The sequence below is a fragment of the Thunnus maccoyii genome, chromosome 20 (genome assembly GCF_910596095.1).
Source record: "Thunnus maccoyii chromosome 20, fThuMac1.1, whole genome shotgun sequence".
NCBI classification, from domain to species: Eukaryota; Metazoa; Chordata; class Actinopteri; order Scombriformes; family Scombridae; genus Thunnus; species Thunnus maccoyii.
The window spans coordinates 20,733,596-20,761,477 of record NC_056552.1 but is presented as its reverse complement, the minus strand read 5'-3'; the positions used below and the strand labels follow the sequence as shown (position 1 = coordinate 20,761,477).

General features: G+C 38.9%; 1 protein-coding gene across 1 annotated transcript; it reads left to right on the top strand.

Moving 5' to 3' along the window:
- The first annotated feature begins 620 nt into the window (after nt 1-620).
- vstm4b (V-set and transmembrane domain containing 4b) lies at nt 621-19,292 on the top strand. Its single transcript, XM_042398546.1, has 8 exons — nt 621-781; nt 3,555-3,962; nt 13,217-13,270; nt 13,502-13,609; nt 13,848-13,881; nt 14,454-14,578; nt 15,187-15,251; nt 16,022-19,292. The coding sequence occupies exons 1-8, from the start codon at nt 730-732 to the stop codon at nt 16,145-16,147; spliced, it is 972 nt and encodes a 323-aa protein (XP_042254480.1). The 5' UTR covers nt 621-729; the 3' UTR covers nt 16,148-19,292.
- Nucleotides 19,293-27,882: the final 8,590 nt, after the last annotated feature.

The window sequence follows — 27,882 nt, the reverse complement described above, 5'->3', positions numbered from 1 at the left end:
CACACAAATCTACACAGACACAACATCAACCACAGGTTTGTTTCAAGGGCCAATTTTGAAAGCAGGATGAGCAACCGCACCAGTTCAGCACAAGAGGAAACTCTGGGATAATGAAAATTTATAACTTTTAACTGCAGGATTAATCTATATAAAATGTTCCTTTCCATTATTTCAGTGGCCACACACAAACACAGACCAATCCACCCCTCCCCTCCTTCCCCCTTTGTCAAAGTGTGTGTGTGTGTGTGTTCCAAAATAAGAGCCCTGACTGAGGTCTGCGCCCACTAGCTCTCCACAGCTGGAAGTGTGATTTGCTCGGCGTCAATCTCAACAACACACTCCTCCCTCCTGTCCATCCTACACAGGAAATTACATTTCCCACTCACTTGCTAGAAGCAAAGGTGTATGTGTGTGTGTGTGTGTGTGTGTGTGTGTGTGTGTGTGTGTTCTCGCACATGCTCACCTGTCTGTTTCTGTCTGCTTGGCGTGCATGTGCATATGTTTGTGTGTGTGCACGTGAGTCTGCCAAATGTGTTTTCATTGTGTGTGACAGAAGGGGGGAGGGGCCGAGGGAGGTTCTGAGTAGAAACAGAGCGTCCAATGTTTCATATTACACTCCTTTGCTGGGGGAAAAAAAAGAGAAGAAGAAGAGGAGGAGGAGGGAAACCTTAGGCTTCTTTTCTTCAGAGGCATTTAACTTGGAGTTTATGGAGGCTGCAGCCGTGGAAAATGAAGATCTCTTCTGTGGTCTTCGCTCTCCTGACTCGAGCACTCTTTGAAGGTAGGAAAAGTTTATTTTGCTTCATACCAAAGTGGATGTGGTGGAGACAAAATGTTTTCCATTGTTTTTTAGAGAAGATTTGCAGAATACATCTGGAAATCAGGGAGGATGTTGGGGTGATGGGTGAGGAGATGGACAAAAACATTTCTGGTTGATAAGAAGGTTTATAGATTTTTCTGTGAAGTGTTCAGTTGCTGCTGAGATGATTGTGGCTCCAAGTGAGATTGCAGGGTGTGTTGGAAAGAAAATAACAAGTTTATCAGAGTTGCATATGTTTGCAGTGATGAGAGGGAATGCCAAAGTGAAAATTGGTGGTTTTTCTGTGAGTGTTTGAAAGCCAAGCTTGCAGTTTCACCTCTACATTGATTTACGGTGATTTCAGTTATCTCCACTAAAAATAGGTCATTGAATGTAACAGTTTGGAGTTCAAAAATAAATTGCAAACCTCTCAACTTATTGTTTTGTACTCTCACTCAAAACCAAATGAAAGACAAGACTGTAAAAGAGGCAGAGATTTTAATTACGAGCTGTGCCAGGAGCATCTGAGCTGTGTGACGGTTAAAATGCTTGCGTGTCGTGGAAAGTTATGAAATTGCCTAAAGTTGAAAAAAAAAACAGATGTGTGATATATTGTCATACAACACATACAGCAATAAAGTTTGTTCCTCAATAGTCATCCCACATATGTCGTCATATGCCAAAAACAACACGGCTGTCAGCGTGAGAGGGAAGAAGCCTGTTGAGCAACAAACCAACAGCAAGACGTTGACTGTATGGATTTCAGATGTGACACATATAGCTGCTCCTCTGTGAAACAAAGCTTCATTTTATTTGTATTATTCTTTTGTGGTGTCTTCATTATTAAGAGACAAGTTCAAGTCAGTCAGTCAGGCAGGTATTAGCCACTTCTTTTGGTAATGCACACCATCTTTAAACCATTAGGCTGCATTCAACTTCTCTGTGATTTTCAGGGGCCAATTGGAAAGGAAATGAAAAGGGAGTCAGCCCTCTGTATTAATAATGCAAATCATCAGAGAACTACCCTTAGTCTGGGGAAAATCTAAGAACAATCTTTTCCATTTTTCCATATTCTCGTTAACTGTTTAGTCATTTCTCATAAACAAACTCACAAAAAAAATTTAGAGTGTCTCAATTTAGATTTTTTCCCCTCACTTTTGACAGAGATCTGACCACATACTGCAACTTTTAAACAGATGTGAATGGCACATATATGTGGTGAATCGCAAACTACATCTTGTGACATGCAACCTGTTTGATTTGTTCAAAATGTAATTTAAATATTGCTACAAAGATACCTAAAACTTGTTATTTACCTCCGATAATAAAATCTTTGGACTGCAGCAGCTTACACTGTAAAATCTCAACTGATAAAATCAACTCATGTTTTATCAGTAACTCCATGTAATTACATTAGGTTTGTCAATCACATTTAGAACCACTTCAGTTCAAGTCTTGAGGCTTAAAATGAGGAAAGAAAAGACAAATACTTGTGAGTGCTCATTTGTCATGCTCACAAGTACATTTAATGATAAACTTAATGAATGTGGCACTGAGTGTACATCAGACCCATCAAATGAAATAGTTAAAGAAACACTGCGATGTATTACCAGACCCCATGACTCATTAACCACATTTGGTTTAAACCTCTACCGAAACACATTTTTCCTCTAATTTAGAGTAAAATCATTCAGACTAGTTTTGTTTAGTAATGCATTTGTCTTGGACTACATTCACACCTAGTCCATACTATTGTTTTCAGGTAACTTTTGAAAAAATCACATCATGACAGTAAACAATAGAAAAACAGCTTTTTTTCTCCTCCTCTTTTTGGCAAACAAACATTTGTTCATTACAGCCATCTGGCAAGGAGTGTTAGTGATATAAACATAGCTTGGTTATTCCACTGAGTTTTATCAGGCTGAAATTTCATACCATACTGTCAACCTCTCCTTTATCTTCAAATGTTTACTGAAATTTATTGTCAAAACAGCTGAACAGACAATTAAGTTGCTGTTATTATTATTTAATGTGTGTCTCATAATGTTGTTCAGTTAAATCATTGTTTCAATGCTCATAAGTTGAGATACAAGGTACTGATAGCAGCTGCATTGTGTGATTGGCTGTGTTGAGTGTCCTCTAGTGAGTAGAGGAAACATAAAATTGTCCTCTCAAAATACAGTATATGGTACTCAACACTCAACTGTTTTTCATGCCCAAATATGACAATTGTCCCTTTTGAGAATGTTCACTGTTGAGAATGTTTTTGGTTGTGAAATGGGCTGGCTTAGTGTGGCCAAGAGACCAGAATAAAGAGGGAAAAATGGATTCTCAGATACAGCCAACTTAGTGAAAATGTGGTCTTTTCTCACAGTTATCTCAGTGCATTTTAGATTAGAACTAACAGCCCAAACAAAGTAAATAAACTATTTTGTGCTAGTTACAGTACATAAGCTGAAATGACATTTTTTACAGTGTATCTAAGCATCTGTAGCATTTACACAACAATGGAAAGGCAGGAAAAACAGCTGCATGTGTTTAAAGAGATGTGTTGCTGGAACCAGCATGCAGTCAAAATAAGAGAGGGGAACGTGGCTTCGAAATCACGTGTTTTGACAAGAAATAACAATGCACCCACCTCTCTGACATCATTTTCAGCTTATACTGGTATTACATAATATGTGATCCATGGTAACAACCAATCCTCCAGTACATGCACATACTAAAATAACATATATAAATCTTGGTTCTACAGATTTGTGTTTGGCGATCAACGTCACCATCACCCCTTCCCCCTTCACGGTGGCCCAGGAGGGCCAAAATATAACACTTTCTTGTATTGTGTCCCAGCGGCGCCGCAACGCCGCTTTACCGGTAGTGAAATGGACCTTCCTACCAGCAGGCACAGACCGACCAGAGGACGAACTCCTGATCGCTCGTGTCAACATGAGAAAGGCTCGTTTCTATGGCAACTACACCAAGAGTTTCTCGTGGCCCAAGATGAAGCTGACAGTGGTGAAACAGGGGAAGATCTTTGACCTGCTGATCTTGAATGTGTCAGAGGGGGACCGGGGGCTCTACATATGCCGGGTTCAGGAGTTTAAAAAGCACCAGGACCGCTGGAAGGCCTCATCAAATGCCACTGCTGCTACTGAGCTCAGAGGTGAGGGCTTCATTTATTGTTTTATTTTTTACTGCGCTTCTCTTATCACTGGGATATTTTCCAGGCATGTCACCCTGCTTCATATTTGTTGAGTTGCAGAAAAGTCCAAAAAAGGCCAAGTCTAAGTCTAAGTCATCAGATTTCTGTACTGTTCATACTAAACAACCTTCTGTCTTGAAGTTGTTGTGGTTTGCACACTACATGACTGATCGGCAACAGGGAGTCACACATTACAAGATCTTCCACCAGGAGGAATCCTTGATAAGTCTGTCTGATCTCCAAACTACATTTTGTCACATACACACATGTGAGAAGTGCGCTGATTTGCAGCGAAAAACAAGGAAGAAAAAGAAAAGAATATGGGTGAGAGAATGGATTGGGATAAGCAGGCAGCAAGGATTGTCTGTTCTGCAGAGAGAGTTGGAGGTGAATAAATATTTTTGCAATGGAAACATAGGTAGCTGATTCTGATAGAAACTATATTATTGTGCAGCAGAGGAGTTTGCTCTGCTGTCATCACTCCATGTCTGCCTCTTGCACTCTCATTGGCTGTAGCTCATTGCAAGGCTCCCCGACATAACCGCATATTTAGCCTGCTTGATATTTTTACAGCATCTGTGACACATCAGCAAGCTCTCAGATCATGTCCTTGAACAGTTCACCCGTAGTGATCGAGCACCAAGCCAACACAGATTTGCCTCCGATCTGGGGGCTTTTGTCGGCGATCTCCAAAAACTGTCGCAGAGTGGAAAATCAGGGCTGAAATTGTGTAGTGTGAACTCAGCATTAGATTCCAATAGTTTTCATGACAGAAAAAAAGTGTAACAACTTTCAACGAAGCTCCTCACACCATTTTCCACTGTAGGCCCATATTCATAAGCTCACTATGTTCCAGACACTCACATTTTGCCAAATGACTAAGCCAGGACAGAGTGGTTCAGACCAATGGATAAACAGGACGCGTGCACTCTAATGTGCGCTAACCAACCACACTTACTCACCAGTTTGACAATGTATCTAGCCAAATTTGGGCAAAAAATTTGAGTCAATACCAGGCTAAAGCAAGGAAAAATGGCAAGTGACAACTTGGTATGATGCACCACTTTACTTGAAGAAATATACAAATAGTAGTAAATTGTATATAAAAGTACACAATTGTTAAGTCTTAGCTATTTGTTATGTGTCATTTGGCAGCTGCTTCATAGCTAATCAGGAATGATTCATTAGAAATTGGTCAGTATACAGATTTACAGATATCTAGGAACAAATCATTCAACACTGGTTCATTAACAAAGCTTCTAGCAGTTCATTATGTACTTAATACTCAATTCAGATTTCTTCAGGAAGTACTTGTTAGCAAGTCATTAAGTAAGAGCCGTTTTAAAGTAGATAAAGGTAGCCTAATTTAAATCAACTCAATTTTTTATAAAACATTAAAAAAAAATTATTAAAGAATTAATTGTTGTAATTATGTTCACATTACTGCACGTTCATGCAATCTGCACAGTTTATACAGTATATCTAGTGAAGGAAGCAGACCTTTGAGATGCATGTCAAGTTAACAATTTAGCCAAAAGATTCACTGTAGTTCTCTTAGCAACGCTGTTCAACAGCTCACTGAGCTGTCGTGCAATTAAACACTACCTTTGCAACCACTAACTTGTGTGAAGCTGGATTTACAAAAATCAAAGTACTGGTCAGGCTAGAAAATTGGCATATCTTAAAAATTGTGGTCCCAGGCCAACAGACGCTGGGAACCTCTGCATTAGGCTGCTACCATTCATTCTTGGCAGGAGAAACCAGTAGCTGTAGCAGTTTATCACAGGATGACTTCACTGTGTTTGATGATGCAGGGCGGAGACTTAACGACTATTTCTGCAACCACAACAGAAGCAATGTCAAATGCTGTTTTGATAATAGTAAGACCACATAGTTTAACGCAGATGCCAGGTTGGTCCGTAGAGATGTTCCATGGCCAACAGCACAGAACTGTGACTGTTTTTGAGCAGCTGCCAGCTGCGAACACATGAAACTGTTTGAGGTTTTAGCTGGACGTCTCTAAAAAGAAAATGGTTGCCCTGTTAAAGGCCTCAAAAAGATGACTGAATCGGACCTGAGGTGCCACCATATATTTGTTAGTAATTCTATAAAATTCTCCAAATATCATTAAGGCAAATTAGGAGATATTCGTCGGATCGTAGACCTACACAACTCATGAGAAGTCCCGACTAAATTTAATTGTGATGACAGTGCACTGTTATTCAGATATAAATATTAGTCCTCAGAGAGCAGTAATAAGTCTCCAGTAGTAGCAGTTTCTCTGACCACAACTTGATGATGTCATTTATCTGGCTGAGGAGGCAGTGAAGCGGGCTCACTGAGCAAAAGTGCTGTCCTGCTTTTGATTTGGGAGGGAAATGTCATTGGTTAGGAACAAGCCTGGAGATAAAAGGATCCTCCATCTCAATAAGTTGCGGTTTTGACTGAGTAGGTGATTTGGATAAAGAGCGGAGAGAGTGTGAGGTTTCAATGCCACCGCTGGCACATGTGATGCTCACACAATGGAATGGATGACACATCTACTGTACTGGTACCAGATACTACACAGAAATCCCTTCACTTTCATAAAACCAGAAGCAAACTTTGAAAGCTTTGTACTTTTTTCCTCACAACTTTTCATTTGTGTCAGATTATGAACACAATTCTTATGTTCACCAACAAACCTGAAGAGATAATGAGAAGAGATAAAGAGATTTGGTACTAATGGACCATTCATCAGGCCTGCACCCACTACTGTTGCTACACCTGTCAAGGTGTCTGTTTTCACACAATACATATGCAATTTACAGTCATAACAGTGGCATATTTACCATCAAAATTTTGAGTTATTTTTGAAAGAATGGGTTCGTGATTTTAGAAAGCAAGGCTCTCATTTCTAGACAGCGACTGTAAATTTTTGGGTTGAAATGACAGCTGTCATGGGCAGATTTTATCAGCTGTGGCTAGCTAATTAAGCTAATGTTAGCTCCATGAGTTGGATGAAAATGCTGTCTCTGGCTGACATTTTAATGTTTCCAGCTGACTTGTTATAAAATCAGAATCTTGTAGAATTGGTTAACATTTTTTGTTTTTCATGCGACCTGTAACCTCACAGACTAAATCAATTAGTTTATTTTGGGCTCCTTGGTCTCAGATGCTCAGGTTACCACTGCACTGTAGGGAGTAAGCTAGTTAGCCAGACATTTTTGATTTTGATTAAGCAAAAAACAAGACACCAACCTCCAAGCTCTTTAAATGCTGATTATTGCTCTTATCTTGTTCATATCATATCGGTCATATAACTCATATTTCACTTCAGCATGTGAAGAAATCTAGAAAAAGCTTGACAGACCTGTCGTGCTGTTGCTATACTATAACTTGACATTCGCTCCAGAAGGGGTTTAGCGAACAGTCAATTACTTGTGTGTCTACACTTGTTCATCAATAGGAGTGGGCAGTACTAAGATTCTGTGTTTGCTATTGTTAAGGAAGTTTGGGTTTTTATCAATGATGACACTAATGCTAGCAATCAAGATTTTATATCATTTACTCAGAACTATCCAATAAAGGCAAAAATGCTAAAAGAAAATCATCTAAAAAAATGTAGTTGAGGAAGCATTCATGTGAATTTGCTGCTTTATCTAAAGAATGAGCACATTGTTTCACCAAAATAAAGACAATTCATCTAATTCAGTCTTATTATTGTAATACGGTCAGTGTTCCTCCCCACTTTGAACAACACTAGATGTTGCTCACCACATTTTCCATGGAAGCGTTTCTACAGGCTGTGACTTTCGGGGTGTCCGCAGCCAAGTCTGGGCCCGGGCAGACATGCAGTCCCTACTGAGAGCTGTTGACATTGGCCCTGACAAGGAGTTTCCCTCCCAAAAGTAGAACAGACAGAGAGTCCAGAGAGACTCAGCAGAAATGGAACAAGAGATAGTTGTGCTGAGGAAGGTAAAGTTTGTCTGCAGTGACAGTTGAGTGGGCAGCTGGCTCGTGTCTGGCTCTCAACCTTTCGTGGTCAAGGATGTGGAGAGCTATTTTCATCCAAGGAAGCGCCGCTCCATTATGGTTTCAGTGATATTAATAAAAAAGCCTACCTCGACATTTTTGAATAATTACTGCAGTTACAACAACACCATTTTTCCTACATTACACAACAGAAGTGACAAGAAGCTAAGCTTCTGCTTAATTTAGGCATCTTGTACTGCCAGTCCATAGTTGTATGGGATAACCGATGCTTTTTGAATATGCAAATGATGCACATCTTTCATTATTCTTGCACATGAAGACCTAAAAAAATGACGTTTAGATCGTTTTAGTTTCCCTGCATTTTGAAGAGAAAAAAAAATTTAATTGTGACCTCAAGCTCCAAGAAAATCAGGATTTTATTTTTGGCCATATTGTCCAGCCCAGACGCATTGTGTGAGCTGTGCTCACTGCAAGAGGACCTTGTTAACTTTAATTTGCACTGGACAATGTCCTCTTGGATCATAAGGCATAATAATTTTGGGTGCATAGGGGGCTATAAAAGATGCGTAAAGGGGGCCCTGATTATAAAATCTGGGAGAAAATTTGTTAAAATCAATCTTGTATACTTTTAAAACAAAATCCAGGTGAACCAAAATGATGACCCTTAACCAAACAGCAACTCTACAGCAAACTGTTCAGTTTTGCAATAATGAATGATTAATACCTTTGGAGATCACTTTGGAATACACTGTCCAGGATCTATGTTGGGTAATTATAATGGACAAGCCAAAGCTTAAGCAACACAGGAAAGCTGCACTATTTCTTCCCAGTGGACCAGCTGGCAGTGGTATTTCTTCCATGTCAACACCGGTTGACAGCTATGATAAACATCAGCTACACATCTGAGGGCCAAACCCCCACTGGGACCAGTGCCCCTGGTCCCCACTTTAGACGAGGAACAGCAGATGACTGAGACTCCATGTGCACTTATGTGTGTGTGTTTGTGTGATGTTAAACTGATGGAATTCCTGTGGTCAGATAACATTAGGTGACCAGGTGTTTCCACAATCTGTCTCTCACTCAAAACTCCTATTACTTTACCTACTATTGCTATAATAAACACAGTCAGAGAGGTCAGAGGGTTTGGTAGAAAAACTGAGGGCACAGTGTGCATACAGCCTCCTCTTGGCATAAACAAACTGAACTCTTAGGTATTTCTATAACACATGTGGGCGAATGCAAGTTAACAAGGGTGTTTCGAAGAAGTGCATGGCACACGGATGTGGCATGGGTTTAAGTATAGTAAGAATAGGGAACTCTGGGCAGTATATTGGCAGCTCCAAAAGGAAAAGGAAAAATCAGAAATATCGCAGTTCTGGGGCCACAAAAATCTCTTGAGAAGGAAGAGAAGGAAAGATAGGACAAATAAGGATTTTTCTGATAGTAAAAAGTTGAAAGTGGCATAAAAAGGGGAATCATAGAACAAGAAGCCACAGAGATAGGCCTGTGTTTGTGGTCATAATAGGGACACAGTCAGCAAGTGTACAGAAAGATGCTAATTCTTAGGAGAAAAGATGCAAAGAGACAACAGGAAGTTAAAGGCCGGATTATTCAAAGCTTTGTCAAGACATACAACACCGCAGTGTACTTACATTCATCTCCAGTCATTTATAATACAGTAAATTAGATGGATACAGAACAGTGATTGACTCAGTGGATGATGAAAACAGAGAGGATCATTATTCACTCAAGTCCACATCAGTGTATTGATGTTTACAGCGTTGGGTTTGTTGGGCACAAAAAAAAAGCCACAAGTCTGAAATACAGTCAGCATTTGAATGTAACTCTGTCCTCTCTGATGAACAAAAAGTAGTTTGTTAAATGTTTCCAGTGTAGTCTGATGCAGTATTAACCATTCAAAAGTAGCTGTAAAAAGAAGACATTTTCTAGACGAAGATAAAGGCAGTTTTATGGCATACAGTACACTAGCTTCATCCCATTTCTGATTATTCCAACATGTTCAGCTGCCACACAGAAACAAAAAAACCACACTGACATCATTGACATTATTAAGACTTATGTTGTGAATAATTCACTGTAAATGAAGGGCAGGTTTTTAAATTAAACCATCTGCTGTTTTAAAGAAGTTGGAGAAGGGCTGTTTTTAATGATATTTCACACTGAATCTGTGCATCCTACAGTGAAGCTAGTGTTTGTACCCACTGATATATCTGCGGTAGTTTTATCCCAGATACTGTCGATTACACACATTGGTGGTTTTAGGATTTCATAAGGAATGATGACAATAGGGAAAAGGAACATTACAACACCAGAGTTATTATATCATAAATTATGCCCTTTACACAAGCTTTGCAAATACAATAGGGGCCAAACACAATGAAAACCACTATCCAGTTACTGTGACATTCAAAAAATGTTTTTCACCAGTGCTGGTTTATTTGATACCAACTCAGACTCTGAAAAAAAGTTTTGTCCAAGTATCAAGTTAAACAAGTCAAGTGGATCTGACATTTTTTTATTGACACCACACATTATAATTTAGGCTGATTAAATGTGTGTTAAACATAAAAATTCTGCTTAACACTGTTCTAAATCATTTAATCTGCAAACCTACTTATATTTACAAAGTAAATATTCAAGTTATTTTTTTGTCTATCTTCAACTTAAAAATGATTAGGGGCAATGTTTCCAAATAGTAGAATGTAGGTCACATATGGTCAGTTTAGGGTTAGTGGTTTCACAGATGGCAGACCGAATTCAAAAGTAACTTCCCAACAGTCTGAGCACTGTTGGATCCATAAAAGCCTTTCCACCAACAGTGTAGAAAAAAAGATCAATGAAAATATTGAAACAAAGAGAAAAAAAATGCTAACTGAGAACCAATAAACAGCAAAAAGACATGACATCATGATAGAGAATAAAAGTCTAAACTGGCATTGCTGAATGTATTAGGCTGTGAAATGGTGAATGAGACTTGCTGTCTGCTGTTGTGTATTAGGATGCCCTGTTATTGCTGGCCTCATGCTGTGAAATTAACTTTAAATGAATGTTATCCCGTAACAAAATGACTGGTTTGACTGTAGAGGTATAAGTTTGATGTAGCATTTTGCAGAAACTCTTTTCCAGGATTCAATCACAGCTGAAGACTGCAGGCTTTGCAGTAAACATCCCACTGCTTTATGTGATGTTTGACATTTGTAATTCTCTCAGACACGTCTACACACCTCTATACATTATGCCATCTAATCTTTCCTCAATTTTTTTTCAGTGACTGAAAAATATTATATCATAATTAGGTAAATTAGGTCATTTTCTCTTAATGTGCATCCACTCCTTTGTATGTTAAGTAATGAAGATTCTGGATACTAATTTGTTGAAAACATGGTATTGGTTCACAGAGTTATCTTACAGTAAGTACCAATGCCAGAGGAATGCAGGGAGGATCTCTGTAATGGCTCCTACAAGATATGTTTTGAGGTTATCTAAAGGTAGCTTTTAGCCAGTTTGTCAGTCAATCAGTCAACAAGTAGTGCAGACAGTGTGCTTATGGGAAGGTTTCCAGCCAGCGTCGTCAGCTGCTGGTGGTTTGGGGTATTTCAGGATGCCCTGGTGGGTGTCATTTCACGAGCTTCCTACCACCAGCTCAGCAAGAGTACAGTGGTGTTAAGATTGCTGTGGTCAGATGGGGTGGAGAAATGAGTGAGTATGTGAGGTAAGATTTTAGGTTCAGAATGGGAAACATAACTTCTCAGCCATTTTGGACAGAAGACTTAGCTGGGATTCTCATTACATAGATTTAGGCTGTATTCATACTGTATGCCTTTGATTCCCCATTGGTGCTCATAATCAATTTTTGGGCTCATTAAAACCCCAAAAACCATGTTGCAACCAATCTTGTTTGGGCCCCTATCCACCAGCATGCTGTTTGGAATTTTAAAATTTTATTTTATTTTTATTTTATTTAACCTTCTCCCTAAAGTATTTTACTACACCACCTCTCGATGCAGTCTGTCTTCTTGTGTGTCCTAATTCTCATCATGGTTTGCACTTTAATTAATTACTTTGTATTTTGGCCAGTCTGTCAGAGTCAAGCAAACAAAAACAAAGCTGCTCCTTTGTTTCAAGGTTCAGCATTATTGTCATTATGCATTACAGGATTGCACAATGAATACTGTACTGAAGACTGCATAAATAGGACAAAGATATTACATTATTAAAACTAAAGTAGGTAATATAATACAACAAGTTATAATCAGCATCATGTATGTAGCAATCAAATGCATACGTATAACCCTTTGCAGGATGCTAATTTTATATGAGCCAGCTAAGGCATTAAAAGCTCAACCAGAGATGGAGTTCCAACCAAATCATGGAGCTATAACGTTGATTAGCTAGCTATAGCTAGCTAGCTAGCCAGCAACTGATGTTTTAACTGTGTAAATCCGCACTTGCCAACTAAAAATGAGAAGCCCCCTTTTGTTTACCCCTGTCTCAAATCAAGAACCTATACCGCAAATTCCAAGTGGAAAATTTGCCTCAGTTATCATTGTAAACTACATTAGTGCAGTGCTAGATTGGAAATCTTGGCAGGCGTACCAACAGGGAGTAAGGGGGTCAGCAAAAGGAATGAGGCATCAAATAATGTATTTTTTACTTAGTGTCATGGGAAACTTTTTTGAGCATTGCCTGTAGATCACATGGACTAGGATCTGATTTTGTACTGTTTTGCATCCATATTGGAATTTTAAAATGAGTCCATGCCACAATTTTATGTTTACACTGATGAGAAAACATCAAATCTGGCTCACAAGTGAGAAAAAACAAGTCTGAGTTGGAACATTCTCAGCCGCTGTGTGAACATAGCTAAAATGTGCAGAGGTTGCCCCGTTCTGCCTTAACAGTTTGTTGTGAACATGAAAGAGAAAGTTGAGGCCAGAGCATTGATTAATGTAAGGTGACATTTTATGATTATGCATAACTCTAAACCAACTGTCACTAATGTCCAAGTTAATGAGTTATTTGTCCTTTTTCATCCAGTAAAGGTTGGGCTCTCTGGACAGTGATTCAGAGACTGGATCAGGCAGGGAGGAGGCAAACCTCAGCTTGTTGTCTTCCTACAATTAACTTTATTTAAACTCCAGCCAGCGTGTAATCAGGCGGCAGGGAAGCCACAGTGATGACTTTACATGTTTCCCCTCTCTCTTTCTTTCTCCGTGTAGTGCATGTCCTACCAGCCACCAAGGCCAAAGAAAGCCTGTGGAGCTTGTTTGAAGGTAAGTCGGCATATTTTTAGTGTGTGTGCGTGTGTGTGTTTGTGGTGGACTGGCACTGTATCGTCCTTGGCAGGCAAAAATAGCCCAACCCAAAGGATATACTACAGTGCCTGAAATAGCTCAGCAAACATGTACTATTTTTTCCTTCAGATTTTTGTGTACAGTGAAGCAATAGGCATGAGGCCGATGTACTGTTGGAATTATGTGTGTGTACATGTTTGTGTGTTTCAGATGTGTACCTTTGTGCGGTACTGATCTGCTCAGTGGGCCTGCTGTGCATGTGCATGTTCACGGTGACGGTAACCTGCCAGTACATACAGAGGAAGCAGAGGTTAAAAGGTCAGCAACAGCAGCATTACTCTCCAATGACCTCTGACCTTTCTTTCTTTTTCTCTCCATTTTCCTTGTTATCTTGTTTCTATTTTTTCTTCTTTTACTCCACCCATTCCTTCCTAACTAAAAACTCCAAACAAAATTAACTTTGTATTAAGAAAGAAATGAGAAGTTTGCATTTCACTGACATAATACTTGTCTCCACACCATTTATTATGTTTCTAAATGGGTTGTTTCTCTGCAGATAATTACCACTTGGTCAAAAGCCCTCAGAACAGGTAAGATGTTAGGCTGATACAGCTTCACACTTATTAAAGCACAGATTAAGCCTTCCCTCCTAGGCTAAATCAGTAAACTCATGATGGACAGTTAAAAAAAATCAAAATCGAGAACCAGATATATTGTCCTTTTTATTTGATGCTTTCTTCTTCCTTGTCAAAATCTAATGTAGACACCAGATTTTGGTGTCTACATTACCCAGAATGCAATACAATCACTGACAGTTTGGTTCAGAAATTCGGGTGTTATGCTAGTAGCAGCTAATGTAGCCTCGAGCTGCTAGCCTCGAGCTGCTAGCCTCGAGCTGCTAGCCTCGAGCAGCGATGAAAAGTGGGCTACAGAGACCTTACTTCTTTCTAGCCCCAGATTTTTTAAATTTGTAGTCTTCAGCCCCAACCCAACATTGACTCTAGCGACATCACTTGAAGCAATTTATCAGCTTGTGTGAAGGTTCTTCTGGAGTCACAAAAGGCAAATTTACACAACTTTTTTCACATATGCAGTGAACTTCCAAAGACCTGTAAAAAGATTTTGATGTGTAAGATCATTTAGTTTTCTGTTTTCATTCCAGCTCAGGAGAAACAGTCACTAGTGTGATCAGTGTGTCTCCTGCCCTGCCTAAGAAGGAGAGGAGGTACAGGAAGAAAAGGAGCAGAGACTACCAAGAGGAGATACCACCAGAGATACCAGCGAAAGGTAAACACAAGCCTGTACCCATATTCTCACTTTCCACATATAAACTGAGAGAACTTTCTCACCTCTAACAAACCACAGCTCAGTCCCACTTCTTAATTAGTATGCAGAATGTAATACATCAACTTTTTCCCATGAAAGCAAGAAATTTTTGAGTTCAGTACAGTCTTAAAGGCCTTGATTCTTTCCCAGATTTCCTCCCAACTTGTTGATGTTCTTAAACTCAACCGTGACGACAGAGAGACCCTACAAGGGGTTAGCTAATGTGGGGTTTTGGAGCTCACTTCAGTAAGGCTGAGGCTGCTGATTGTTGCTGTTTTTTGTAACTGATGTTCATTTTTGCTTTTTAAACCAAAGAGTTAAATTTTTTTGTGTTATGCTGAGAACATAGCACAAAAAGACTGATCACTCTAGAAGTGGTATCGGATTTTAAGTATTAGGAAAACATTCCTTGGATACTCAGTGCTAGACTGTCTAAGCACAATGTGTATCTGAGTGCTTGCCATGTTTGCGGTTTTGGTGGAGAGCGCTGGATCCTGACATACGCATAAAAAAATTATATTTGCTAGATCTCAAAACTGAAAACAATAACTTTTGTTTCGTCCCTGCAGCTCCCATTGGAGACAAAACACGGAAACCCAAACTTTTAAAACCACAACCAAGGAAAGTAGTCTTGGTGAGTACCAACTGAGCCCTTTTACACATCATTAACTTTTATTGTCATTCTTTTATTGTTGCCAAATAATCTGAAAACTATCCAGTAATCATTTTCACCTGTTTTTACTTTTGTGTAACTGACGTATTAAAAGTATGCAAAAGTGTTGCATATACCACATGCATTGGTACATTTTGATAAAAGTTGTTATTGTCTTTGCGCCACATGTGCCGTGCGAAAGGAATTTGATGTCAGCAAAAGTACCACAAAATGTTGTAAAAGGTGCCACATAAGCTAATTGTCACTGGAATGAAGTGCCTCTATAACAACTTGGCATTTCAGTGGACTAAAAAGTGCAAGAGGTAATTGAATTTTGGCAACCTCTACCCAGAAATCCTGTAAGGTGACGTGTGCACATAGCCTGCTCACATTTTCCAAACCAGTGATGTAAACGAGAAGCAAACCAAAAAGAGGAGAGGGGAAAACATCTAACATCATCGAGTATATTGGGTGCTTGATAACTGCTGTTTAGGGATCAGTTTTGACTTTGACTCCAAAGTACAGAGGATTTCTTGTCAGTATTCATATTTGACACCCCAATGTCATTTGAGTAAACAGGGCAAAACTATGGCATCTTCAGCCTTGTAATTAGCTTAATGGAGTTTTACATAAAATCTTCCTTTCATTTTCTCACCACTGATACCACTTCCCTTCCATATCACCTCCCACTCCCCATCTCCTCCATCAATATTATCCTTTCCCCTCTCACTTCTCCGTTTTCAAATCTCCAGCCCAGGATTGTGGAGGAGAATCTGACCTACGCAGAGCTGGATCTGGTGAAGCCAATTCCGGAAACCAAGGCATCATGTAGCGGCACAGTGTACGCTCAGATACTGTTTGGGGAACAGCAGCTATGAGAGAAACACACACACACACACCACTAATAACTGTTCCTTATGTAAAAAGTGTTGTTTATTTATAGTCTATATTATTTTGTATTCAAATGGTTTTTGAGAAGCAAAATGTCTCAAAATTATAACGAAATTGTACATATAATTTTATATGAACTTTGATATAACTTTCTTTTAAGAGACCAAGGTGCAAAAGTAAATGTTTTGTATACCCTACTGGAGTATTTCATGGTAGTATTTTTCTTTTGCACCCATGTTTGAATCCTGTGTAGCTTAAACTGGGAACACAATAGAAGACTTTTGGGCTGATTTAGAACAGATTTGTCCATCATGACAATCGAAAGGGACATTGGAGATTGAACTTGCAGCCGTAATCATACCAAACATAGCCTACTTCATACTGCAACCTAAAATCTGCAGGCTAATATGAGTCCTGTGGTGTGTGGCAGTCACAGCCGATGAGAGTCAGGTTTACCCTGGAACAAAGTGAAGTAAGATATTGTTCTGTCTCCATGAAAGATTTCCTGTTAACACCTTATCCCAAGAGGGAAAAATTGTGTTTGTCTATATAGTACAACCTCCATTGCTTCCAACCTTGTACACAATTGTGTCAAGACAAACGCTAACCATACTTCTGTTTGTTTATAACTTATTAGGAATAGTTTGACATTTTGGGAAATACGCTTATTCACAAATTAGTATTAGATAGGAATATCAATACCAAGCTCATCATGTCTGTGCATTAATTATGAAGAGCTAGAACGAGGAGTTGACTACTTTGTTTAGCATTAGTGAGAGTAAACAGCATAGCTCTAGCTAGCTAGCTGGCTAGCCCGGCTAGGGGGAGCCACGTGCTCTAACAATATCTTAACTGACAACACTTTCTTTGTCCACCTAACACTTCCATGCTACATCTTCACTATCTTCCTGGCAACTTCATGGGGCCAACAAGACTGAGGGAAATCACTACCCCTGACTGTTAATCACCAAGAAATAGGTACAGCAATCCCAATACAAATGCAAATTGTCAATTTACATTTCTGTTTCTGTATGGATTCAAACAAAAGAGCACAAACTGTTAATTAGTGAGCTTAGAAGTGCTGGTGGGTGTATTTTTGGACTTTGGAGAGAACCAGCAAGCTGTTTCCCCTCAGTGTTTATGCTAAGCTAAGCTAATTGACTCCTAGCTCTGTCTTTATGTCTAATGCACAGACATGAGAGTGGTAGCATTCTTGGCATCTAACACCTGGCAAGAAAGCAAATCAGGTATTTCCCAAAATGCCCAAAATTTGTATTTAAAATTTATAAATGCACATCATTTCGGGTGCTAGCATTTCCACAAATTGAAACATATGAAGGCTTGATTATCTAAGCAAAAAAATGTCATTCTGTTTTCACACTTCACATGATATACTGGTTCCAGTGAGATCGTAATGTCTGTGACGTTTCTTACATAATTTATTGTGGGAAACCCCATCAAGAGTGAGCAGATTTATGAAAGAAAGACACAATAAATCAGAGATATCTGTTGTTATGAATGTGAACCAATGCACTTTCAAATGTGATTTACTTCTAGTGTGTTCCCAGCATTATCTGCCTCACAACATCTGTGTTCAGTCTGTTTTTGTATGTCAGACTGCAGTTTATAATGACCCTAACTCCAGAGAGTTGATACTAAAGTAGCGATTAGCCCACGAAATACCCCCACATATGTGAGACCAGTCCTCTCATCTGATGCCAACATCAACTTAACAGGCTGTTAGCGATACACACACACTTACATACACATACATACAAGGGTGGAGTTACATGTAGGCTAAACAGCCTTGTAAGTTCACACACAAAGGCACATACTGTAAATCTGAAAAGCTGCAAACAATTGTGACACCTGATCTACAAACAGGAGCAAACTAAGACTAACTGTCTCTGGACTATTTCACATTAATGTAAGTCATAGATTGCTTCAAATCTTGAGGTTATTTTGTTGTTCCAGATGAGATAAGAGCCAGTGGCTATATTGGCTTTAATCCCACATACCTTTACCACGGTCTCTTTGCTTTCCACTTTCCGTGAATCTGAGTGTGAAAGTGCTTAGGCCTCTTTTTCCATAATGATCCTCTGGATTCAGGCATGGAAAAGCAAAGGAGATTTTTTCAAACAGTTAACTTGAAACCCAGACACAAAGGCACCGGATCCCTCCCTCCCTTCAAGACTTCCACTATCTTATGTGGAGTTATCCATGGAGATGGAGCCTTTCTAGGGTGCAAGTCTCACTTTCCACTGCATGTTGGCTGAGATCCATGTGCCTCCTTTTCAGCCGTCAAATGTTAGCTAAACCAGCTAAGTCATGTAGTAAAATGATTTGATGTCAGTCATCTCTCTTGTGTAAAAAGCTTAAGAATGAACTGTATGTAGTATTTGCTTTAGTTATGTACTCTAACCACTTTCTCAGAAATATGTAGAAACTATGGTTAGCTAACAGGCTGATTTACACATAAAATCATATAGTCTCCAGTCATAATAAAAAATGTATTTGACCATATCATTTTGAAACTGGTGAGAAAATCAAGTTGTTTGAATGTACACCAATCAGCTGCCGTAGCTGCCGAAATGCTGACCTCCAATATGGCTGCCATGGGACAAGTTGTGTCAGTACAGGACAAAGTTAGATTTCTAGCTATCACTTCAAATGTATGATTAATTCCAACAGTAAGTTGGTGGTTATGGACTTTAACATTGCTTTCTTTCTTGCCTATATATTACATTTCAATTCAAACCACTATACACCTCCATTTGTCAACATTCCAATACTCCTCTGTCATTCACTTCTGTACATTTCAGTTGCACAGTGTGTATTATCAGTATATGAAATGACTGAAAGTGACCTTTTGGTGGTGGGCAGAAGTGTTTTAAAAATGCCCTTAAACTGTGAAATTTAAAGTTTCTTCCAGACCACAGTGTCCTCAATGGGAGTCCACTAACTAGAACCATGTGTGTGAATAGTGTCTCTCTGCTCTCCCTCTTGGTTTTCCCTCTCTCTGCCCACCACTGACCTCTGCAGTAATCAACATTCCAGCATTTCTGCTTGTGTTCATTTTGTACATTTCGGCTGTACAGTGTGTATCAATAAGTGAAATAAATATTAAAGTGGATGTAAGCAGTGTGCTGCCTGAGAAGTATTTACACATCTTTATTCCCCAATATTTAATCATGTGGAAATGACTAAGCATAACAATTAAGGGTCTGTTTTTCTATTAAGAAATGTCAAAATTTAAATTTATGGTATTTTTTTTGAGGCACAAGTCATCTGGCTTTTTTGTTTAGTTTCACTGACAAGTTAATACTCGTCATCTCCAGTAATTATAGAAAGGTGCAGCCTCTTCTCTTGACCAAAGAAAGCTCTCACAGTATGGGTGTTTTTAAAGCAAAAGTATGTAGCTTTTCTTCAACAGTACCCACTATGTGTATTTCCATCCATCTGTTTTTGTTCACATTTTCAATTTGCAGTTAAAAAACCTGGATGGAAATGGCAAAAATTAATATATATATATATATATATGACAAAAAAGTTTTTAAGCTTGGCTGAGGTGGAAAAGTTCATGTACCAATAAAATCAAAATGTGACAAAGTGCACTGGAAATAGAATTAAATATGTACATAAATAATGACGTACATGAAGCAAGTGACTTAAATGTGCACTGAAGCATCCACTACACTTTTTCACTTTTTGAAGTTTGACTGGTGCTCTTTTTATTACATAATCTTGTGCAATGTGCTCTTCTTCTGCAATGGTTTATTGGCATTGACTTCATTTAAAATTTGGCTTACATTTAGATGAAAATGTGGCCACAGTTAACATTTACAGGATAATGGTAAATGTTAAATGTAGTGTAACAGTAGCACACGTGAGAGTCATTAAGTCTGAACTGACTCAGTAATGCCAGTAATGTGCTCCACTGCAATTTCTAATGTTTGCTAACATTAGCTAACATTAGCCACCCTAGGATACTGGTTATACCAGACCAGACGGTAGAAGCAAAACTCCTGAGTGTATTGATTTAAACAAGAGTGTGATTTATTGCTGACAAATCTAACTTTTGAGTTGTGAGAAAAAGAATGTGATATTTCCTCTTTCAAAAGATACATACATTAGTGTCATTTCAAAGATGTATTGCTTTGCCCCTGTGTGAGTATACCCTGCACGATTAATCTGTTGCACAATTTAAACTGAAGGCTCAAAAGTTCTGAAGCAACCTTCCACATAATCCTACACAACAATGATCTTTGAGCTTCCATGTGGTATTGATACGCTATAACCGTTGCTCATCAGTAAAAGCAGCATCTAAACTGTGATCAAAGCTCACGCTGCCCTGCTCCAGTCAGTTTTCAGCTCTGTGTTGGCATATAGAGGAGACATGAGAGGGGCGCAGCCGTTAGGAGCCTGGATGGGTGTCAGCTGCTCTTGTGGTGGTAGAGGTGCTGTAATGAGAGAGGGGGAGGTTTAAATGTTAGGTTTAGTTTACTTGCTACCTCCAAATTATTTTCAAAACGAAAAGAGAGAGGAAGCTCACAGTGTGCGTGAGACAAAAGGAACCCCAGAGGTCTTATAAAAACGTCTCACCCACAAAGAAAACACATGAAGTTGACCGAAAGACACAGGTCAGCTCAGTAACAGAAACTACATGACTTGGTTTGGAGGGAAGTAGTCCAAAAGTAACAAAATCTTTAAGTAAAGCAAATAAAATTCAAATTGTTTAATAGGGTGGGATTGTTGAAAAGAGAGGGAGGTCTAAGTAGAAAAGGGAGAGTTAAGAAGGAGACAGGAAAGTATTTCTAGATTTGTGTGTAGGAAGAACAGCAGGATACTGTAGACTTGGAGGTGTGGGACAAATTGATGCTGGTTGCCTGTCTGAGCACAAAACTGCAGGCTTAGCAGACACTCCCTTTAAAAAAACATCTGATGTCATCCATAAAACAGCCAAACAAAACCTATTGTTAAAGCTAAAATCTTGGCGTGTCTCCGTGCCACTTATGTCCCATGCATGCCATCAGTCCTGTCCATAGAAATACAATGCATAGTAAACACACAGTCTACAACCAACATATCCTGTGTGGTTACAGAAATGCATAGCTACACTGGGCTCGGGGCAAAAAAGAACATAATGAAAGACTTCAGCAAGTGGAAATCACAGGAGGCAGGAATTAGAGTAAGGCTCCGAACTGGATGTCCTGTAAGCGACTCGGATCCACAGAGAATATCCAGTAGTGGACAGTCAGTTCTTGTCAACGCCGGAAGAGTGACCACTTCATCCTTGATCCCTTCTTTAAGTGCACAGTACTACTACTGTCTCAAAAAGAGCAATCAATTGGCCTGTGCAACTACATACAGTACGCTTAACAAGTTAGCCGGAGTGGCTCATTGTCCAGTGAGTTTAAAAATATGCTCTCTGTGTTAGTCCAGTCATAAATTTTGAGATCTTGTTTTGCAAGTCCCCGGGGCAACACTGGGGAATATTTAAGAGCAAAGAAAGCAAAAACAGCATGTTTACAGCGTACTCTGTTACTGCATGGTAATACACAAGATAGCACTTAAATATGAAGCTGACATAAATATAAAACACATATTTATAGTAACAGTTTAGGTAAATTTAGCCAGAAAGTGAATATCAGAATGGTATTTGAAAACAAGACATTTTTTAGTATTCAAACTATAGCTGATGATGCCATTTGCCATACTAATGTTAGATTGTTCAGATGAAAATGCCCACTTAGCCGTTAGCAAAAAGCAGTGGGAGCTCTGGAGGAGAGAGCTGAGAGCCAGAGCTTCGGGACAAATAACACCAGTGAGTCACACCGGATTCTGCTCTGATCCGGAACCATTTACTGGTGGAAGGAGAGCTCAGAGTTTATTTTTTAAACTTTAAGAAGTAACTGTGAGTGCTCCATCTGTGTGAGTCTGTGTGTCTGTTAGCACGTTCAGCAGAGCAGCAGCCACAGTGAGTGCTCAGACCGTCTCTGTGGCTACTGGCTAGCCAGGCTAGCAACGTCATCATGAAGAAACCTATGTCAGGTCACGTGGGGAAATGTTTGTAGAAGGGCAAGGGAAAGTGGAATTTTGACATGAAAACATACGTACTTAGACCAAAATTTGAATTTTCGATTTGAATACGAATGGAACACTACTGGGAATGATCTGATATATAAAAACCTCAAAAAAACAAAAAAATAATGGACCCTTTAAAAAACAAGAACTGGCAGTAGTCATAATGCAGGACAAATGCATAAAAAGTTATCCCACAAAGGATAAATGTAAAAACTCTTATCAGAGCTAACTGAAAACTCCAACAGCCTGGCTCTTGTTTTTGTGAATCAACAGCTTTTTCATCTTTGCCTCACACTTGGATGTGTTTGACAGACACGCAGTAACTGATGAAGCATTTCATTACAAGATTTATTAGTCTGCAGCACAGGGCGACTGTCATCTTTCAGGGCTATGATTCACTCTGCTGTTGTATGGAACTGTGGGCCAAGCAGAACTAATGGGAAACAGCCTGTCTCAGGCTCACCGTTTGGCTGTCTGTCACCCCTTTGGGCTCCAAAAGTGATGACATCACACTGTACAATGACTTTTAAGATTGTTAACAGTCAGAGAGGAGAGTGGTGGGGGTGTGAAGTTTTAAATGATGAAGTCAAGATGAGATTTCCCCCCAAATATGGGGTTGAATTTCTAGCTGTTTTTAGATACTGTTGAGTGTAAAACACACCAGCTATGTCGAAGCATTTGACATTTATTGACCCTCGTACGACAAACTGGACTGGACCATACCATGAAAACTTCTTTTGTCTGTACAGCACGTTTGGTGTGTTCTACAGGCATCAATTGCCACAGGTAAAGATGCCGCCTTTGTGTGGGCTAAACCTAGAATTATAGTTTTGCAAAGATACACATAATCGTCACTGCAGATCTACATAGAGAAAAGGGTTATGAGTAACCCGTCCATCGCAGAGACTTGTACAAAAGCTGACAGGCACACCTTCAATATCTCATAAATGTGTCATGCAACCCTGCTAATGTAAAAAGCTGACTGGTTGGTCCAACGTCCTGTTGGGAGATGGGTTCAAAAGTTTAAAGAAAAATGATCCTTGTTCAGTCTAAAAGAAACAGTCATCCAAACACGAAACAACACCCATGTACGCTCACTTACAAGTAGTCAAGTTGTTGCAGGTGCTTTGAGGCCCATCATACCACGCCTGTGTGTGTGTTGCCCTCACCTTATATGTATGGTGGCCCAAAGGGGCAACACACAAAAAGATTGGACAAAACACATCATAACAAAATAGAAAATACAACAATTCATACAAGACATTAGCAAAGCAAAAACATTTCACAAAACACATTTCAGATTAACAAAACTGACAACACAACTTTACAGAAGAAAAATAGAAAACATAACATCTCATAAAACACATTACCAAATCAAAAAACACATTAACACAACATAAATGTTTTAATTTTTTTATTATTGTTTTTTTATTGTTTATTTGTGTTTTATTAAATGCTTTCTTTTAACGCATTTCATCCAATGTTGTTGTGGTTTTGCTCCTCTTGACCTCCATATCTATTATACGTTTACATGATTGAAACTCAACTTGTATGCCGCTATTATTTAAAAAGACAGTAAGTACAGTAGGTGTGCCACTACTATTCTATCTATGTCTGGACGAGGGTTGTAACCAAAACTGCTTTAACAGTATACAGTATAGAATATTTAATTAATGCAGCAACCGTGTAAAAGTTTCCCATAGATATATGAGAAATAGCTTATACTGGTGGGATTTCTATTTCAGTGAGCTATGACGATTGCTAAAGAGTTATCTGTGAATGAACAGACCAACAAACACAAAAGCTTTAATCTAACAGAGGTGTTTACCCTGAGAGTCAATAATAATGACAACTGTTTCCTTGCTTGATTTAAAAAAAAACCCACTGTGTTGAGGCTGAGAAGATTTAATTTTACAGTTCATAACAGCTGAGAGCTTAATCTGGTTTGGCTGTTTTAGTGTTAACAAAAGTGTGGAAAAATGAAATACAGAGGAACTCAAATGTCAACAAACATCAGCTAACACAATGGAAAATAAGGAAATGCAGACTCTTTTATAAATGCCCACAGATCTTAACTCAGAAAACCAACAAACATACAGTACTACTAGAGTGAGATGAATGTACTGTGTATCCAGTTGATCATTTATATGAAAGTTTATTGAAATTTGTTTTGAGTTGTGTGTTCACAGTTTGCTAAATATATTCCTCAAGCAAGTTAGTTGAAAAATTAAGAGCCCTTTAAAGTAATGACTGATCACTTCTGTCTTATAATTTAGGTTCTGAAACAGTCAAGACATGTATTTGTAGACTTGTGCCAACAAGCTAATCCTTACCCAGTTATTATATTCATCACATACAAATAACTAAAACATGACTAATTGACTGGCCCATTCCAAAACACTTTCCCAAGTGCATAGTGAATATTTAGTGAAGTCCATGTTAATCTTTCCTGAATGAAACATGGACCAACATTTACAAAAAGGAAAGGTGTTCTTTGAACTTCCAGCCCTGAAGCAAAGACAACAAAGCAGGCACAGACTTAGAGGAAAGGAAAGCCACATCCATTCAGAGCTTAGATAAACACAAGTATGCCTCTGCCCCCGCGGTGCCAGCTTTCCTAAACATGTCCAACAAGCTATCACTCATCTCAGCACGAAAGCAGCTTCACTCTTGTTTTGAATTAGAAGGCCTGAACAATAGTTCATAAGGACGACAAAGTATTCAGAAGCATGCTGGAAAGGAAGCATCTCAAAGTCTCTGTGACAAATTCTGGAGCCTCCACTCAGTGCTGTGGTTCATTCTGTGTGTCTGATTCTGAGCAGGATAAAGCCGCATCCTTCTGGCGGCATGTGCACGTGTCTCTTAAAACTTTCTGTATCCTGTAAATGTTAACCGAGCATGAAAGGTATGATCTTTTTTTAGCAATTCACAAAATTCATAAATAGTTTCATATTTCAAACCTGGGAGCTGCCTGCTACTACCAGTCTTTTACAGCTGGCTATTGTGTAGCTCCACTCCAAACTTATTTTACTTTCCTTCATAGTTTATGGATCTGCTTCCCCTCTGCCAATCAAAAACTGTCCTAGCAAAACAGTTTAAAAGGGAAGTGAGAAGATGACACACAAACAAAACTGAGAAGTGTTAAGAAAAATTTACCAACATGCATGCCATGTGATCTTGTGATTAATTTTATTAACCAAGGGCCATGGTGGAAATAACGGTTTTGAGCATTTTCTATCCAAATCAAGTATCTTATTGCTTCAGTAGTAAATGTTGAAATAGAAGAGAGTGTTCCTTATTCATTATCTCCAATCAGAAATATCTGACTGTATAAATTCTAGACGATGCTCCAATATAGATGACATACAATGGTGTTTGTGAGGTAACATAAACACAAATACATTATTTCCAGAGGGAAACCTGACAAAAATCATCAATTTTGATGTATGTTTAAAAAAAAAGCCTCCAGAGCCATAGTGAATTTGTCATGTTTAGTATGTCACCAAATTATGGAAACACTAATTATATAAAAACATTACACATTTCAGGTTTATACCAAGGAACAGGAAAATGCTGTAAAACACTGTCAAACAGCTGTGAATGAAGACAGGAAGAAAGGAAATGACTGAGTGAAAGAAAGGAAATCCGTGTTGACAAGTCAGTAAATTAAATGACATGACACCAGCTGTAGTAGTTCTGTAGGTCTGCAGTAGTTCTTTTTTGTCCTGTGTATCTGCTGCTATTCTTTGTTTTGGTTTTACTGTATTTTTACTGGTATATATTGCTTACCTCTCAGTTTACCTTGTTGCATGCATGCAACGTTGGAGGTGGGGTCCTGTTCATTCCTATGAAAGTTGCTCAGTGGCATATGAAGCCAAAAAAAAACACTTCCTAAAAACACTCCACACCCTCTATGGGCCCAGTGTGCCCATGGAGCATGCTCACCAGACACTTCCACCAGCCAAAACCGCTAACTTACAGTTTAGCCCTCCGCCTAATTTGAATGGGGATAAAACAATTTAATCACTTGGCTCCTCTAGACTTTCGAAATGTGATTGGACCGAATGGATCAAATTCTGATAGGGAAACAAATCATTTTGCGGGGGTTGTGATGCTAAAAAAAACAAAAACAGACCTCCCTTTCACAATGTAAGTCTATGGGAAAAAGTCTTTTTGGGCCTAATAGCATCATATGACGTAACTACATGTTTAGGCCACTATGTCAAATTGGCTTCAAAGCCTGGCACTGTTCCTGGGGGCTTGGTTGCATGTTAACAAGATGCTACACTCTACTTTGTTAGCCATGTTGGAGGTGCTCTGCTCTTGGGCAGTAAATGGCTAATTGTGTTGCTACTTATACATGTATTTAAAACATTTTTAAACCGAGACTGTGGCCACTAGTGGCAGTTCTGGGATAATGGTAAATGCTAAAATGTAGGATAAAGGGAGCACAAGCAGGGAAAAGTCATATAATGTCAGCAGACTGACTCAGAAATGTCAATGTTACACAGTAATATCAGCAATATTTGCTAACATTAGCTAATATTAATCACCATAAAAACCCCTTTACTGAAGTGAGCAACAGTGTGTTCATCTTTTTATTTGTAAGAGGCAGAATGTTTTAAAAGTTACATAGTCTGGCTTTAGTGTCAAAATTGTGATGTAACACGTAAAAATGTCATGGGTGCAATTCAGAATCGATACTAGCCAAACTTAAGATTGTTAGCTTCTTCGCTACAGTAGCTAACCATTGTGTGTGGTTTGTTAGTACACATGATGTGTCGTCACACGTTGCAAATGTAGAGCTAAAGACCACACAGTTTGTTGTGTCACATAAATTTAGAAACACATTTAGTAGGACTATATGAACTTACATCCATGCCACAACACTTTCTATTCAGATATATCTTGTTTGTGGCCAATCAAGCTTCATCTTACATGGAGATAAACAATACAACTGCAAAACCACTAGTCTAGTTTTATATTTATCTGTGATTCTCTGTCCCACTCACAAATGCTTAGATATGTGCATGCACACACACACACACACACACACACACACACACACACAAGCACACACAAGCACCGTGCTCCCATTTCTAATCATTATGTGTAATCTGAACTGCTGTGTGCAGTACCTCACTCAATTAGGTCAGCACCATTTCCTTCAGTGTGACCTGCATATCTCCTGACCTGTATTTCACACTGCTGAGGGAAATGACTCAGGCTAATAGATCATATTATACTGTCGCCTGGCACTTAACGAGAATTAGAAATAAACACATAAATGCAAGAAAAAAAATCCCACAGCCATGAATGGGCAAGTCTTTGTGGAAGAAAGCAAAAAGGGAGGAAGTAAAGGGGTTTGGTTTTACGTTACAGAGAATATAGCATTTTGTGGTGATGTTTTCCAACCCCTAACCCAAGCCAATTTTTTTCTGTCTGTGGGATGATTATATTTATTGCCATGATTTAAGAGTGTGTTTACATGCACATGATATTTCATTCTTAATGTTGTTCATAAGTGACCTGATTTTAGGTTGGTGCATGCAGTCAAAATATAATAACCAGGTTTGAATAATGTGTTAGATTCAAACTCTTATTATGAGAAACAAGGTTAGGATTTCCAATTAATTAT

Coding starts and splice junctions, on each gene's coding strand:
- vstm4b (XM_042398546.1), top strand. CDS start 730: ATGAAGATCTCTTCTGTGGTCTTCGCTCTCCTGACTCGAGCACTCTTT. Junction 13,271..13,501: donor CCTGTGGAGCTTGTTTGAAG/GTAAGTCGGCAT, acceptor TGTGTGTTTCAG/ATGTGTACCTTTGTGCGGTA. Junction 15,252..16,021: donor AACCAAGGAAAGTAGTCTTG/GTGAGTACCAAC, acceptor TCAAATCTCCAG/CCCAGGATTGTGGAGGAGAA.